We start from the raw sequence: 15,758 nt of genomic DNA, 5'->3' as shown, positions 1-15,758 counted from the left end.
TAGTATTAAAACCATATTTTAAAAAGTTCCAACTTAATTTCAGTAAAAGACAATATCAGAAGATTCAGAAGATCCATACCCGGAGATTACTGAGTCCGGAGGAAAGGAAAGAGATAGGGGGTGAGGCATGTTTGTATTTCTGATGTTTCCCGTGTAGTATTAAAACCATATTTTAAAAAGTTCCAACTTAATTTCAGTAAAAGACAATGGCCACCAGATCAGAAGATCCATACCCGGAGATTACTGAGTCCGGAGGAAAGGAAAGAGATAGGGGGTGAGGCATGTTTGTATTTCTGATATATAATGTGTTTCCCGTGGCTCAACGTTGTTTTTCATAATTTTAGGAAAACCATCGGATTCGGCAAATTACTCCTAAAGTTCCTAGCTATTTATTGGCGATCCTTCATCGTGATAATATGGCCATTAATTCTGATCCCGATACTGACGCTCGAGAGTGAAAAGGTACGTTCATTAATTGTGACAAGAAACTCGCGTTTAATTCAAGACAAACGGAGCGCGTACATCTACGCGATATTATATTAAAAAAAAGGAATCACATGTACAAATTATTACGATAACTTGTTGGAATCGAGAAAGTCGAAAGAATCGAAGGAGTTAAAGGATCCTTTTCTTCTTTTCCGGAGGCAGCCCCTCGCGATGAAATGTTTATACGTCGTCGCGTTGATGGCAATGTTCTGGGTGACCGAGGTTCTACCATTGCCCGTCACAGGCATGATCCCGGTGGTCCTGTACCCGCTGATGGGCATCATGTCCACCAATGAGACCTGCCTGTGCTATATGAACGATACCACAATGATGTTTCTGGGCAGTTTGGTGATCGCGGTGGTAATCGAGAACTCCGGCTTGCATATGCGAATGGCGTTATTCATCATCAAGACCATCGGTTGTAGTCATCGAAGGTGCTTTTCGTTAATTAAATCAGTGCTGGGATTTAGATGCAACTTTCGGCCGGATTTCTTGACTCACGCCTACGGTTCCCTCTCTTACTGCTCGCTCCTTAGCAACGCAGCGCCGAACGGCCGTAACTAAGGAGCGCGTCACTAGTCTCAGGAACGTGCGTGTCACAAATGTAATAACGCAATAGCCTAGTGCCCTAGTAGCAAAACTGCTCATTAAAATTTTCTATTTAATACTTTATTTCTATTATTAATACTATTATTAATTCTATTATTAACTTCATTTCTATTATTAGTAACTATTATTACTATAGTATTAATAACTAAAATAATTATTATTCTATTATTAATTACGTATGTTCTGTAACAATTTAAAATATTTATGTTTTATTTAAAGTTTAAATAAAACAAATATTTTAATAATAGAAATAACGTATTAAATAGAAAATTTTAATGAGCAGTTTTGCTACTAGGGTACTAGGCTATTGCGTTATTACATTTTTGACACGCACGTTCCTGAGACTAGTGACGCGCTCCTTAGTTACGGCCGTTCGGCGCTGCGTTGTTAAGGAGCGAGCAGTAAGAGGGGGAACCGTAGGCGTGAGTCAAGAAATCCGGCCGAAAGTTGCATCTAAATCCCAGCACTGAATTAAATCATGCGAAAGCCGTTTTCGTTCGTCAAGCCCACTTGTGAAATTCGTTATTTAACAAGATTGATCGAGTCCTCAAAAATATTTAATCCTTAAAAATTGTAGAATTTGTCGTTTTCTCGTCATATTTGATTCAATAACGAGTAGCGCGAGAAAGTATAACGGAAATATTTTTAATGATTCTAGAAATGATATTTATTCACTTATTTATTCTTGGTTTAAAGTTTCAACATAAAATTTACGCGATTTTTTAAATAAATAAAGCAATTAATTAATTTTAATTAAATTAATAAATTCCCAGATTAACGTTGGGCCTCTTCTTCGTAACAATGTTTATCTCGATGTGGATCTCGAACACCGCCGCCACAGCTATGATGATACCCATAATGGAAACAGTTCTAATAGAACTAGAAGCGGTGAGTTTCTAATTTCTTTTTCAGATAAACTTAGAGGAATAATTATACAAATGTTCGCTTCAGCAAGGACTCGGGAACATGTTTGTCCAAAGAGAGGAAGTGGCCGAGGAGGAAAGCGCGGAAACGTAAATAGTTATCATCGTAAATTCACCTCTTCTCTCTTTTTTCATCTCTTTCTCATTTTCCGGATATATTTAATTTCTGAATATTAATATCAAAAATATTCATAAACAAGATAACTCTTCGCGTTCATATTCCATTCGAGTGTAATCTTTTTTAGGAGTAAAAGGCCGACGCACAGCACCATGGTATATTATCTTGTCGCGGCCTATGCGTCCAGTCTAGGTGGCATCGGTACCATTGTTGGCAGCGGTACCAATTTAACGTTGAAAGGCTTTCTGGAGAAGTACGTACATTGCAAATCTAGCAAGCGTGCTATTTACAGCGTATCTTAAAATATTTATATTACGCATATGCACACTAAAAAGGAAGGGGATGTAATATATATATATTAATATAAGCTTTTAATTTCTTCTTTTCATCTCCAATTTTCACTTTCTATTTCTTTTAAAGTTTAATTGCTCTTTCGAGGGAATGATGTAAGATTCGCTTTCGTTTTTTCTAGACGCTTTCCCGATAGTCCCGGCATAAATTTCGCCTCCTGGATGTTGTACTCAGTGCCGCCCATGTTGCTAATGAGCTTCGTTACGTGGTTGTGGCTGCAGGTGATGTACATGGGTCTCTTCAAACCGAAGAGCAAGGACGCTCGTGCCATAGACATTGGTCAGCAGGGCGAGCGTGTCGCGGCGGCGGTCATTGAGAAGAAATATAAGGAACTCGGACCGATCACATGGCACGAATCCTCGGTGGGTGTTCTATTTATCCTCGTAGTGCTCCTGTGGTTCTTCAGGAATCCCGGATTCATGCCGGGCTGGGCTGCTTATATCACAAATTTGTGAGTATCGTAATTGTAGTACGAAATATTCGTACTACAAAATTGAACTATATTATGCGCTACTATGAAGTACTATGAAGTACTATGAAGTATTTGAAGTACAAAAAAATAATAAGAACATAATAATTTATTATTTTACGTAATTCTTCAATTCATAATGTGTATATACAAATATATTTAATATATTTATTAATATACAGAGTGGCTCATTTTAATCAATCCATTGGAATATTTCAGAGCCCTTAAGTTTAAGACAAAAGTTGCTCAGCTGTTAGGGGGAAAGCAGATGATGACCTTGGTTGACCTTAAAAAAGTATCCTCAAGGTCAAGGTCACCTAAGATTTTTATAGGAATCGCCATTTTTTATTTTATATTCTTGTAGCTGCCACACTTAAAGATCTTTTCAAAATTAATGTAAATAAGCCTCATATCTCAGTAATGATTTATCAAAAAAGAGGAATACAAATTTGCCTTTTTTCGATAAATCATTATTGAGATATGAGGCTTGAAAATTAACAGATTAACGTTTAGTTGATCTCAACCCATCTTAAAGCAATTAAGTTTGAGACAAAGAGAAGATGATAATCTTGATTAACTTTGACTATTACTGAGCTCAAGCTCAGATCGGAACCACCTGCGTGAAGTTAGCACCCCATTTTTGAAATTTTAAAATTCTAAAAGTTGTTCCAGGTTGTTCTAAACTTGTCCTAAATTGTTCCAGAAGATCAAATTTATATAATAAAAATTTTCGCGGAAAATAAAAAAAATTTTTTTGACCTGGAACACCATTTTTCGAAAATCGAAATAAAATTTTCCGATGAAAAGTAAAGTGGGCCCTATATTGTTGTTCTGGTCTTAAAAATTTTGTTCCCTGTTGTTCTAGTCGAGAACACGATAGTTTTAAAACGGGAAGCCTGGAACAAGGTTTTTACCTAAAAAAATCGAAAAATAAAATTTTGCGATGAAGAGTAAAGTGAGCCTTATATTGTTGTTCTGGTCTTAAAAATTTTGTTCCCGGTTGTTCTAGTCCAGAACACGATAGTTTTAGAGCTAGAAGCCTGGAACAAGGTTTTTACCCAAGAAAATCGAAAAATAAAATTTTGCGGTGAAGAGTAAAGTGAGCCTTATATTGTTGTTCTGGTCTTAAAAATTTTGTTCCCGGTTGTTCTAGTCGAGAACACGATAGTTTTAAAGCGAGAAACCTGGAACAAAATTTTTACCTAAGAAAATCGAAAAATAAAATTTTTCGATGAAGAGTAAAGTGAATCTTATATTGTTGTTCTGGTCTTAAAAATTTTGTTCTGAGTTGTTCTACGTGGTTATAAATATGTTCTAAATCGACAATTTTGTAAGTTGTTTTGTTTATGAAAAAATGGCCAAAAACTTTTCTTTCCAAAATTTTTATTTTTTCAATATCTCTTAAAGTTTTTGACCAATCAAACTAATACTATGGAACAATGTTTAGAACAACCTTAAAAAGTTCGATTTTCGAAAAATGGGGTGCCAGGTCAAAAAAAGTTTTTTTTTTAATTTTCCGCGAAAATTTTGTATTATGTAAATTTGATCTTCTGGAACAATTTAGAACAAGTCTAGACAACTTGGAACAACTGTTAGAATTTTAAAATTTTAAAAATTGGGTGCTAACTTCACGCAGGTATCGAAGCTAAAATAAATTTTTTAAATATATTTTTTAATTCTATTTTAATATATTTTTTAATATTCTAATTGTACTTTTAGCGCTATTCAGAAACAACAGCGTGGAGTAGTAGCTTTCTGTTCCCTTTGGGGTATTTTATTAACGTCCTCTTGCTTCTCACAATGGGGTATTTCATTAATGAGTCCCTTTGTCTCTGACGATGGGATGCTTTATTCATCCAGTGGATTGATTAAAATGAGCCATCCTATATAATATATAATATACAGTTTCACATAAAGTGTTACGAGGTGTTTTCTTCGAAAATTGACGTCGTACAAAAAATGTTTTAGACAAAATTGATAGAATTTTAAGAGAGAAAAAGATTGATAATCTTGAATTTTAACTAAGGTAATTTTTCAAGATTATGTAAAAATGAACTTAGTTTTTTTAAATAGAACCATCCTAATTTTTTTATATAAATCGATTCCAATATTCGGCGTAAAAAGTTATCAGCGTTGGATGACCAAAAATTGAATAGTTTACGAAATATTTTAAACTTTAATTCAATATAATTTTACATAAATTATAAAATATCTCGTAAAATATTAATTTTTCAATTATCTTGCCTCAAGACCTTTATGAACAAAATAATAAGAAAAATTAATTGATGTAAAGAAAACACAAAGTTGTTCTTAAAAAGAAATATGTAGCTGCTCGCTGTAAATTCATTCATTCTTCTAATTTTGTAAATATCCCGACTTTTCGAAAAGCTACTCTGATACAAAAGTTATTAAGCTCATTGAATTCTATCAGTGGAATAACTCAGAAGTATCCTTTTCTATTTAAAAAAAGGAAATTTTAGTTTATAGTGTCAAAACCAAGGACACTCAAGGTTACTCAAGGCCACCATAGTATGTCCACCTACTTGTCCTATAATTTTGATAATGGGCCTTTTCTCTCAGTTTTCGAGAAAATGTGGTGAAATTTTTTATTAGACTCACTCTGTATATATACAGGGTGTTCCATTTTAAATGGCGACTTCAAATATCTCTTGCACAATGCATTTCAGAGAAAAATATTTCAGACAAAAGTTGCGGAGTTCAAAGGGGGTCAATAGACGATCTTATTAGATTTTGGATCGGGGGTCACCCATATTAAGCTGCCCCCCCTCCCTCCACCATCGCCAAATAAAGTCGCGTCTACCAAATAGTTTAGTGCTAATTACGTGATAATTTATATGCTGTAGTCCGGATTTTGTTGCTCAAACCGTTTAGCAGGAATTTACGTTCAAAGTGGGAGGGGGCCGGCTTAACATTAAGCTAGCCCCCCCCCCCCATAGTGAAAAATATAGAATACTCGAATAAAAAAATAAATAAATAATCAATTACACAGAATTTGTTGCTATTCTGTTGTCCTAAAATAACATAAAAACATTTTGAAAAAAATATATTATTTGATTAATACCACTATACATTCAGTCTCGCCGTGCCATCCACTTGCACGAAATAAAAGTAACTAAAAGAATTTTCGGTGGACAAGGGCTACAAGAATATGCAATAAAAAATAGGGGGTTCCATTTAAGAAAACATCAATCATATTGACCTGGCCTTGAAAAAGTCATTTAAGGTCAAATCCATATTTTCATCATGTGGCCTCCTTCAAACCATGCAACTTTTGTCTGAAACATTTTTTCATCCGATTACTTCTCTAGTTTTTAAATGGGGATACGGGCGCTCTGTTACACCCTGTATATATACAGGGTGTCCGGTAAAGATTGTGCCAACGCTCGTGAGCGGGTAGAGCACAGTAAACTGAGCAGTAAAGTCCTATAACATTTTTTTCTATAACGCTTAATAAAGGAGTTATTATTGAGTAAAGTCTGGTCAATCAGCGCCGACTTTTAGCCGGACGCCTGGTAGTATGGGCCACCATAGCGACGGAGCGCTCATGCACACTACCAAGCGCGCGGCTAAAGATCGGCGCTGATTGGCAGACTCAATAATAACTCCTTTATTAAGCGTTATACAAAAAAAAATGTTACAAGACTTTTCTGTTCAGTTTATTGTGCTCTACCCGCTCACGAGCGTTGGCACAATCTTTATATATATATATATATATATATATATATATATATATATATATATATATATATATATATATATATATATATATATATATATATATATATATATATATATATATATATATATATATATATATATATATATATATATATATATATATATATATATATATATATATATATATATATATATATATATATATATATATATATATATATATATATATATATATATATATATATATATATATATATATATATATATATATATATATATATATATATATATATATATATCTGTATATATATATATATATATATATATATATATATATATATATATATATATATATATATATATATATATATATGGGCAAGGCAGTCTCTTGTTATGAGCAAAAGGTCAATAATAGATATATGAAACAAGAATTTTATTCAATACTTAATGAATCTAATGAATATATTGGACTCATTATATTAAAAAACACATAAATGCGTTCATTATAGTTGTACATTCTTTTAAACATAAATTCAGCAAAATAATTTGTGAAATGGTAATCATGTATACCATAGAAATGTTTGCTTGCATTTTTCTCCACAATCTTTCTATATTTTGTGTATACACAGGTACTGGATTCACAAAATTAACTGCATGATTTAATGCTTTGTATATTGAAATCTTACAATAATAAACCTCGTTTTATACTGCAAGCATCGGGCGATAGTGGATAGACCTCGCTTCGCGTGGAAAATTGAAAACCTATTAATGTTTGCAAATGAAGGAAGATTTGATCGCTCTGAGAGCGATTAAACCCAATTTTCCATGAACATATGTTCAATCAAAAATGGGTTTTGAATATGATTAATATAAATAATACATTAATAATATAAATAATATAAAGTACATCCCGTTTGACGCTATTTTGACTTTAAAGTACAAGGTTCTTTGCCTTGATTAATCAATCAAATACTTATTCTAAGTATTTCATTGATTAATATAATAATCCATATACTTCTAGTAATCCGAGACGAAATTTATAACGTCATTAATCGCTTTTAGAGCGATCAAAGCTTCACTCGAAAACGCTATATGTGAAACCGTACAATGATAGACCTCGTTTCACATTAAAAAACAGAAGACGGATCTCAGGGTGGACCTCGCTTTGCGTAAAAAATTGGAAACCCATGTGGAACCGTATAATGATTCTTCAGGAAACGTGTGGGCGAGGGAGGGGCTCTGCTGCTTCTTCCCGAAAAAAAAAAACTAATCTAATCCAAAACTAATTCTGCTTACTTTATAACTAATTTTAATTTTAAATTAGAAATATATTTGGGGTTACATCCCACATTCATTACAAAATGCTACTTGATAATTTCCCTAAGAAAGAAGAATTACATTCCATTTATAAAACTTCTTTTGTTAATAACTTTTTATATATATAATAAAAGGACAACCTTGATAACATATGTCAAGATCAAAGTATATTATATAATACATGTATATCGAAAAGAAGATCCAGGACCTATGACCTATCAAGGTTGTATCCCTGAGTACTATTCGAAAGATTTTAGCCGTCGGTCATTGTTCATTATATATAAAAAGTTGTTAACAAAAGCAGGTTTATAAATGGAATGCAATTTTTCGTCCTCTAGAAAATTGAAAATCCATGTGGAACTATATAATGATCCCACAGAAAACGTGTGGGCGGGGGAGGGGCAATCTCCACCCCAAAAGACTTAATCTAATCCAAATTTAATTTTACATATCTTATAAGTTAATTTTAAATTAGAAATAAGTTAGTTTTTTTCGGGGAGGGATGGGATAATGTCTCACAAAAAAGGCGTGGGCGGTTTTGCCCCCAAAAAAGCTAATTTAATTTCTAATTTAAAATTAATATTAATTATACGTAGGATTAAGTTTGGATTAAGTAATTTTTTGGGGGTTGGGGGCGCAGGGGGAAAGTCTCTCCCGCCCACACATTTCTTGTGGGATCATTATGTAGTTCCACATGAGTTCCCAATTTTTTAAAGAACAAAGAATTACATTCCATTTATAAAACTTCTTTTGTTAATAACTTTTTATATATATAATAAAAAATGAGCAATGGCTAAAACCTGTCGAATATTACTCAGGGACACAACTTTGATAACATATGTCAAAATCAAGATCATCGGGGGTGGGGGTCCTCTTTTCGGTATATTTACCAAAAAATTAATAGAGAAAAATATCAAATAACTGAAATTTTTTCAAAATTCCAGATCGGTCAAGGATTCAACCGCGGCCATATGCGTGACGATATTGTTCTTCATCATTCCGTCGAAACTTGACTTTCTGCACGCGTTCAACAAAAATCTACACAAACGGCCCACGAAACCGTCACCCGGCTTAATAACATGGAAGATGATTAACCAGAAGATGCACTGGAGTTTGATATTCGTGCTGGGCGGCGGATTCGCCATCTCCGCTGGTAGTACTACATCGGGTTTATCAGCCATGCTCGGTCAGTCCTTGATCGGTCTGCAAAAGATCAACGTGGTGGCGATATTGCTGATCGTCTGCTTCTTCGCTGAGAACGTGACGGAATTAACGGCTAACGTGGCCGTCGCGAATATTATACTGCCAGTCTTAGCGGAAATGGTGAGTCGAGCAAAGTCAACACGATAAAATTGTTTCACATATAACCAATATTTTCTATATCAATGCTGTTCTCTACTTGCAACTTTTGGCCAGATTTCACTTCTACTCGCGCGTTAGCAACGAGACGCGCATAATTAAAGAGTGCAGTACTTATCGTTAGCTTCAGGAGTATCCATATCACAAATATAATGAAGCAATACGTCTCTAATAACACCGCAAAAATTTCCAAATAAAATATTTTTTATATTTTATATCTTATTAATAATCAAAATTATTTTTTTCTATTATTAATTACGTACGTTTTGCAATAATTAAAAAATTTTTATAATATTTTATTCATACAGAGCTTCTTATACGCTTTTGCAATCATATCGATTTATATTTTAAATTATTAATTATATACATATATGTTTCGCGCGCAATAATTAAAGAATTTTTGTAACATCTTATTCAAAGCTATATACATCAATATGATTGCAAAAGTATGTGAGAAGCTTTGAATAAAATGTTACTAAAATTTTTTGATTGTTGCAAAACATACGTAATTAATAATAGAAAAAATAGTTTTATGATTATTAATCAAATATAAAATATAAAAGGAAAATTATATTTGAAAACTTTTGCGGTGTTGTTAAAAGCATTGTCCCACTTTTGCGATATTGACACTTTTGAAATTAAGTGCCGCGCTCCTTAGTTACGCGCGTCAAGCATCTTGTTCGATCTTGTTGCTAACGCGTAAAGTAATAAGTGGGAAAGCAGTAGATGTAAATCACAAAATCTGGCCGAAAGTTGCCAATAGAGAACAACACTTTTTTATATTATAAAAGAACAATTTATATAATAATAGGAAATCTATATATGTAAATTCACTGTCGCATTTTTTCACAGAATTCTATTTATTATTCTTTCTATACGATCGATATTTTTAATAGCAGATTTCCTGGCCCCTCAATGGCATTTTACATATTTATTACTATATTTTTATCATGATATAATTAGAATATGCGGGGGCTACATCTCGATATTGCAAAAGGATAAAAATTATGAATCCATATTTAAATTCGGTAAATCTTGACGTTAGCTTACATCTCACGGATCATTTTCATTTCGACATGTATTGTAAAGAGTACATTCTTAAGTAATACATGTTTTGAATTATGTGGCGCCCTCTCTTTTCGTTCCTAAGATATGCAACTTCAAAATATTACAAAAATAAAATTTTTGGGAAAGCAAATTTAGTTCCAATGACTTTAATTCAACATGTTTTCAAAAAATCATGGTTCTCAATAATTTTCAGAAGGTTCTCATCATTATTAAACATTCATATATTATTAAATATTTATTTAAAGATCTAAATATGCAAGTATATCAAATTTTCTTATTTCAAACTTTCTTTTATGTGGAAAGTTCTGTGTTAAACCATGTTAAGATTTCTAAACCATTTTATAGTTTTATTTTATTATTGTATAAAGTAAACGCATAGCGGCTCTGTCCCTCCCCCTGGACCACCACCCCGAAAAAACTAATTTAACGCAAATCTATTTCTGATTTTAAATTAAAATTAGATGTGGATTGGGTTCGAATGTTTTTGGGGATGGCGGTGCAAAGAGAGGGGCTCTGCCCTTCTTCCGTCCACGCAATCGATAAATAATATTTTTCACACCGTGGACATTTAATATGTCCGTGAATAACTTTTCAATCAGCAAGAAAATTTATTAACTTATTGCTATTCCCAACAAGAAACTTAAAAATACGTGCAGTCGCATGTTGAAAGCTGTTAATGAACTGGGAGAAATAGGTGAAACAATCATTAATCATAATAAATCTATAAATAACTATGACCATCTAGTTATACCTTAAATAATGTAAACAAAAGCTTTTTCTAGTTAGAAGATGACAAATAGATTAATATAACGTACACAAACTTCACTATTCTTAATATCAGTTATAATACCTAAGGAAAAGCATTAAAATTGTCGAATTTTAATTTGTTATATCTCTTAAATCAATGACATTCTCCACTTGACTTTTGCGGGGAATTACTCAAAACACACACACACAAACTTCGCCTACAACATATCTCATTGTAAGTGGAAATAAAATCGGTGAGGTGTGACCTATTATGTTCAAGTAAATAAGTCAATAAGTTTATCTTTACCACAGTAATGGCTAGGAATTCGTAACGTTACACTTATTTCGAAATTTTTAGTGAAACTAGACAATAACTCTATACGTACTGACAATGGCATAATAACGAGCAAATGCAAATAAAAAAATATAAATACACAAATATAATACAACGAAAAGATGATACAAGTAAGTACGACAATTGTCATATTTCAAAATTGCATGTATTAGGACTAGGAATTAAAAGAAAGTACCACATAATTCGAAGCGTGTATTACTTAGGAATGCACTTTCCACAATATATGTCAAAAGAAAAGTGATCCATGAGATGTAAATTAATATTAAGATTAATCTTTAATTCTGTTCTCACAATACAAGTGGCGTAAACCAAAATGATTTTGACAACAAAACTTTCTTTTTTCTTTATAGTGTGTGGCTATTAAAATACATCCTTTGTATTTGATGCTGCCGGCGGCTATCTGCTGCTCGTTCTCGTTTCATTTACCGGTAGGTACCCCGCCGAATGCAATTGCCAGCGCGGCGGGTCATATAAAGACAAGGGACTTTATGATCGCCGGTATCGGGCCCAGCATCGTCACGCTCGTCGTCACCGTGGGGGCGTTCTCCACATGGGGTACATACGTATTCAATCTGTCCGAGTTCCCCGAGTGGGCGACATAGCGGTACTCGTCAGTATAGTCCTTCGATATTTATTTGCGCTTCGTGCTCCACCGAACGCGCGTGTTCCACAATGACAAGAGTACTACTCGTACATAATAACGCCGAATATTCTCATCTCATCGAAAAAATTCGGTCTCTCTATAATAGATATTTTCTTACAAATTCCAAAGATATCTGACGCCTTAAGGGATAAGTTCGCACAATCGCGAATCTCAACTTCCTCAATGGCAAGAATAGACTGGATGGTACTATGTATGTATCGTAAAAGCGAAAATTGTCAAATATGATAAGAAAGTAACAATATGATACATCCTCAGAATAATTTCGCATGTGGGATGATATTATTTTTGTATGAAATGTATAATAGTATACAAAAATCCTCAAATAAGGAATCCACTCTTACATATGTCTTAGCGACCAAAAAATCACTGACAATACTAATTTTTAGCCAATCAAAAAACACATAAACGTATTTATTTATATATATCAAGTATGTTCACAATATACATATTTGGAGTCGGAAACTAAGTCAATCAGTCACTTGCATCTCAAATTCTCAATTCCTGAATCTTGTCTCACTCTTTGATTTACTTATCATTCGTAATAGTGTAATATGTATATTTTTCTTATATTTTCCGCTTTGCAAATGATATGATTTTTCTACTAATACAAGAAATCAAGAAAATGATACTGACAATATATATTATTAAATTCTCTTATATACAAGGTGTCTGCTAATAATCGCCTCACCCGTAATGTGCAGGTAGAACGGATTAAACCGAGCAGGAATAGAAATAGGTGAAACAATCATTAATCATAATAAATCTATAAATAACTATGACCATCTAGTTATACCTTAAATAATGTAAACAAAAGCTTTTTCTAGTTAGAAGATGACAAATAGATTAATATAACGTACACAAACTTCACTATTCTTAATATCAGTTATAATACCTAAGGAAAAGCATTAAAATTGTCGAATTTTAATTTGTTATATCTCTTAAATCAATGACATTCTCCACTTGACTTTTGCGGGGAATTACTCAAAACACACACACACAAACTTCGCCTACAACATATCTCATTGTAAGTGGAAATAAAATCGGTGAGGTGTGACCTATTATGTTCAAGTAAATAAGTCAATAAGTTTATCTTTACCACAGTAATGGCTAGGAATTCGTAACGTTACACTTATTTCGAAATTTTTAGTGAAACTAGACAATAACTCTATACGTACTGACAATGGCATAATAACGAGCAAATGCAAATAAAAAAATATAAATACACAAATATAATACAACGAAAAGATGATACAAGTAAGTACGACAATTGTCATATTTCAAAATTGCATGTATTAGGACTAGGAATTAAAAGAAAGTACCACATAATTCGAAGCGTGTATTACTTAGGAATGCACTTTCCACAATATATGTCAAAAGAAAAGTGATCCATGAGATGTAAATTAATATTAAGATTAATCTTTAATTCTGTTCTCACAATACAAGTGGCGTAAACCAAAATGATTTTGACAACAAAACTTTCTTTTTTCTTTATAGTGTGTGGCTATTAAAATACATCCTTTGTATTTGATGCTGCCGGCGGCTATCTGCTGCTCGTTCTCGTTTCATTTACCGGTAGGTACCCCGCCGAATGCAATTGCCAGCGCGGCGGGTCATATAAAGACAAGGGACTTTATGATCGCCGGTATCGGGCCCAGCATCGTCACGCTCGTCGTCACCGTGGGGGCGTTCTCCACATGGGGTACATACGTATTCAATCTGTCCGAGTTCCCCGAGTGGGCGACATAGCGGTACTCGTCAGTATAGTCCTTCGATATTTATTTGCGCTTCGTGCTCCACCGAACGCGCGTGTTCCACAATGACAAGAGTACTACTCGTACATAATAACGCCGAATATTCTCATCTCATCGAAAAAATTCGGTCTCTCTATAATAGATATTTTCTTACAAATTCCAAAGATATCTGACGCCTTAAGGGATAAGTTCGCACAATCGCGAATCTCAACTTCCTCAATGGCAAGAATAGACTGGATGGTACTATGTATGTATCGTAAAAGCGAAAATTGTCAAATATGATAAGAAAGTAACAATATGATACATCCTCAGAATAATTTCGCATGTGGGATGATATTATTTTGAAATGAAATGTATAATAGTATACAAAAATCCTCAAATAAGGAATCCACTCTTACATATGTCTTAGCGACCAAAAAATCACTGACAAATTTTTAGCTCCTCAGAATAATTTCGCATGTGGGATGATATTATTTTTGTATGAAATGTATAATAGTATACAAAAATCCTCAAATAAGGAATCCACTCTTACATATGTCTTAGCGACCAAAAAATCACTGACAATACTAATTTTTAGCCAATCAAAAAACACATAAACGTATTTATTTATATATATCAAGTATGTTCACAATATACATATTTGGATAAGTCAATCAAGTCAATCAGTCACTTGCATCTCAAATTCTCAATTCCTGAATCTTGTCTCACTCTTTGATTTACTTATCATTCGTAATAGTATATTTTTTATATTTTTCTTATATTTTCCGCTTTGCAAATGATATGATTTTTCTACTAATACAAGAAATCAAGAAAATGATACTAATGTCCTTTACCATTTTGCGATTTTCGTAATAATTATTGAAAAATTAATTAAAAAAGATCGACCAATTCGCGCGAGTATAAGAGCGCAGCGAGAAGACACAACCCAAGAGTATGCGGTCGCTAAGCGCGCGACAAAAGTTTTGGGAGGAGTGCTCTACAAATGACAACAATTACGTACGAGCGGTACATAATAACGATGGTCCTTGCGTTCTAGCAACCACAAATCGATGTCCCATATCAGGCCGTCCTTTCTCACCACGCGGTAATACTCGCGTGAATTGGCCGATCTTTTTAAATTAATTTCTTATTAATTATTGCGAAGATCGCAAAACGGTAGAGGACTTTCCTTCTCGGTTTCCTGCTCTATCTGCACATTACAGGTGGGGTGATTATTATCAGACACCCTATATATTGTCTCACTTATATTTTAAAATATCCTATTATCTTTGTGAAGTCATCCTATCTTCAGAATTTCGATATAATTAATAGAGTTTTGGCCTCTTTTCCCCAAACAGTTTTAGAGTTCCTGATACGTTTTAAGAAGAGTTCTGTCGATTAAATATAAAAAAATAAAAATCTGGAGATATAGAGTATCAATATCACGTTCTTGCAACACGAAAATTGAATATAACTTTTTTTATTTCAATAGGGATCGATTTGAGTCGTAATATTTTTCTATAGAACTCTTTGCGTCATTTAGAATTTTAGAAAAAACAGAAACTCCCAAAATAAATTTTTAATTAAAAAATTTTAATTCGAGAAACGAAAAATTGCTAAGATTCTCAATTTCAATTCTATCGGTCCCAGTTTTAAGAATAATCGTTAAAATTCTTGGGAAGTTATCGTGAAGTTGACTATCTTAATCTCCTACTTTTTACATTTAATTACAGAACTCGTTTTAAAACGTATCAGGAACTCTAGAACTCTTTAAGGAAAAGCCAAAAGTCTCTATTAATGAGCTTCACAGAGATCAATATATGTACAGAAAGATCGACACACACAAAATACGTGTCTGAAATA

The 15,758-nt window shown here is 33.1% G+C and overlaps 2 protein-coding genes across 5 annotated transcripts in view; both read left to right on the top strand.

Annotated features, from left to right (window-relative positions):
* LOC115244751 (protein I'm not dead yet-like) overlaps nucleotides 1-12,627 on the top strand; it is a 31,140-nt gene extending 18,513 nt beyond the window's left edge. For 2 of the 4 annotated variants that reach the window (XM_029822676.1, XM_029822675.1), the window contains 9 exons: nucleotides 198-274; nucleotides 345-462; nucleotides 649-920; nucleotides 1,869-1,983; nucleotides 2,047-2,108; nucleotides 2,264-2,389; nucleotides 2,609-2,938; nucleotides 8,917-9,295; nucleotides 11,852-12,200. In XM_029822676.1, the coding sequence (XP_029678536.1) occupies nucleotides 207-274; nucleotides 345-462; nucleotides 649-920; nucleotides 1,869-1,983; nucleotides 2,047-2,108; nucleotides 2,264-2,389; nucleotides 2,609-2,938; nucleotides 8,917-9,295; nucleotides 11,852-12,103 (1,722 nt within the window). In that variant the 5' untranslated portion in view covers nucleotides 198-206 and the 3' untranslated portion in view covers nucleotides 12,104-12,200. Of the gene's footprint in view, nucleotides 1-111; nucleotides 121-197; nucleotides 275-344; nucleotides 463-648; nucleotides 921-1,868; nucleotides 1,984-2,046; nucleotides 2,109-2,263; nucleotides 2,390-2,608; nucleotides 2,939-8,916; nucleotides 9,296-11,851 lie in introns of those variants that run through there. The other 2 variants (XM_029822677.1, XM_029822678.1) reach the window with 2 other exon arrangements.
* Nucleotides 12,628-12,921: 294 nt separating this feature from the next.
* LOC115244752 (protein I'm not dead yet-like) lies at nucleotides 12,922-14,230 on the top strand. The gene is made up of 2 exons (XM_029822680.1): nucleotides 12,922-13,419; nucleotides 13,660-14,230. Exons 1-2 carry the CDS (start codon nucleotides 13,411-13,413, stop codon nucleotides 13,909-13,911), a joined length of 261 nt encoding a protein of 86 aa, XP_029678540.1. The 5' UTR covers nucleotides 12,922-13,410; the 3' UTR covers nucleotides 13,912-14,230.
* Nucleotides 14,231-15,758: the final 1,528 nt, after the last annotated feature.

The sequence above is a fragment of the Formica exsecta genome, unplaced genomic scaffold (assembly GCF_003651465.1).
Source record: "Formica exsecta isolate Colony F162 unplaced genomic scaffold, ASM365146v1 scaffold854, whole genome shotgun sequence".
Lineage (NCBI taxonomy): Eukaryota > Metazoa > Arthropoda > Insecta > Hymenoptera > Formicidae > Formica > Formica exsecta.
The sequence above is the reverse complement of the archived record's forward strand: the minus strand, read 5'-3'. Positions and strand labels throughout refer to the sequence as shown.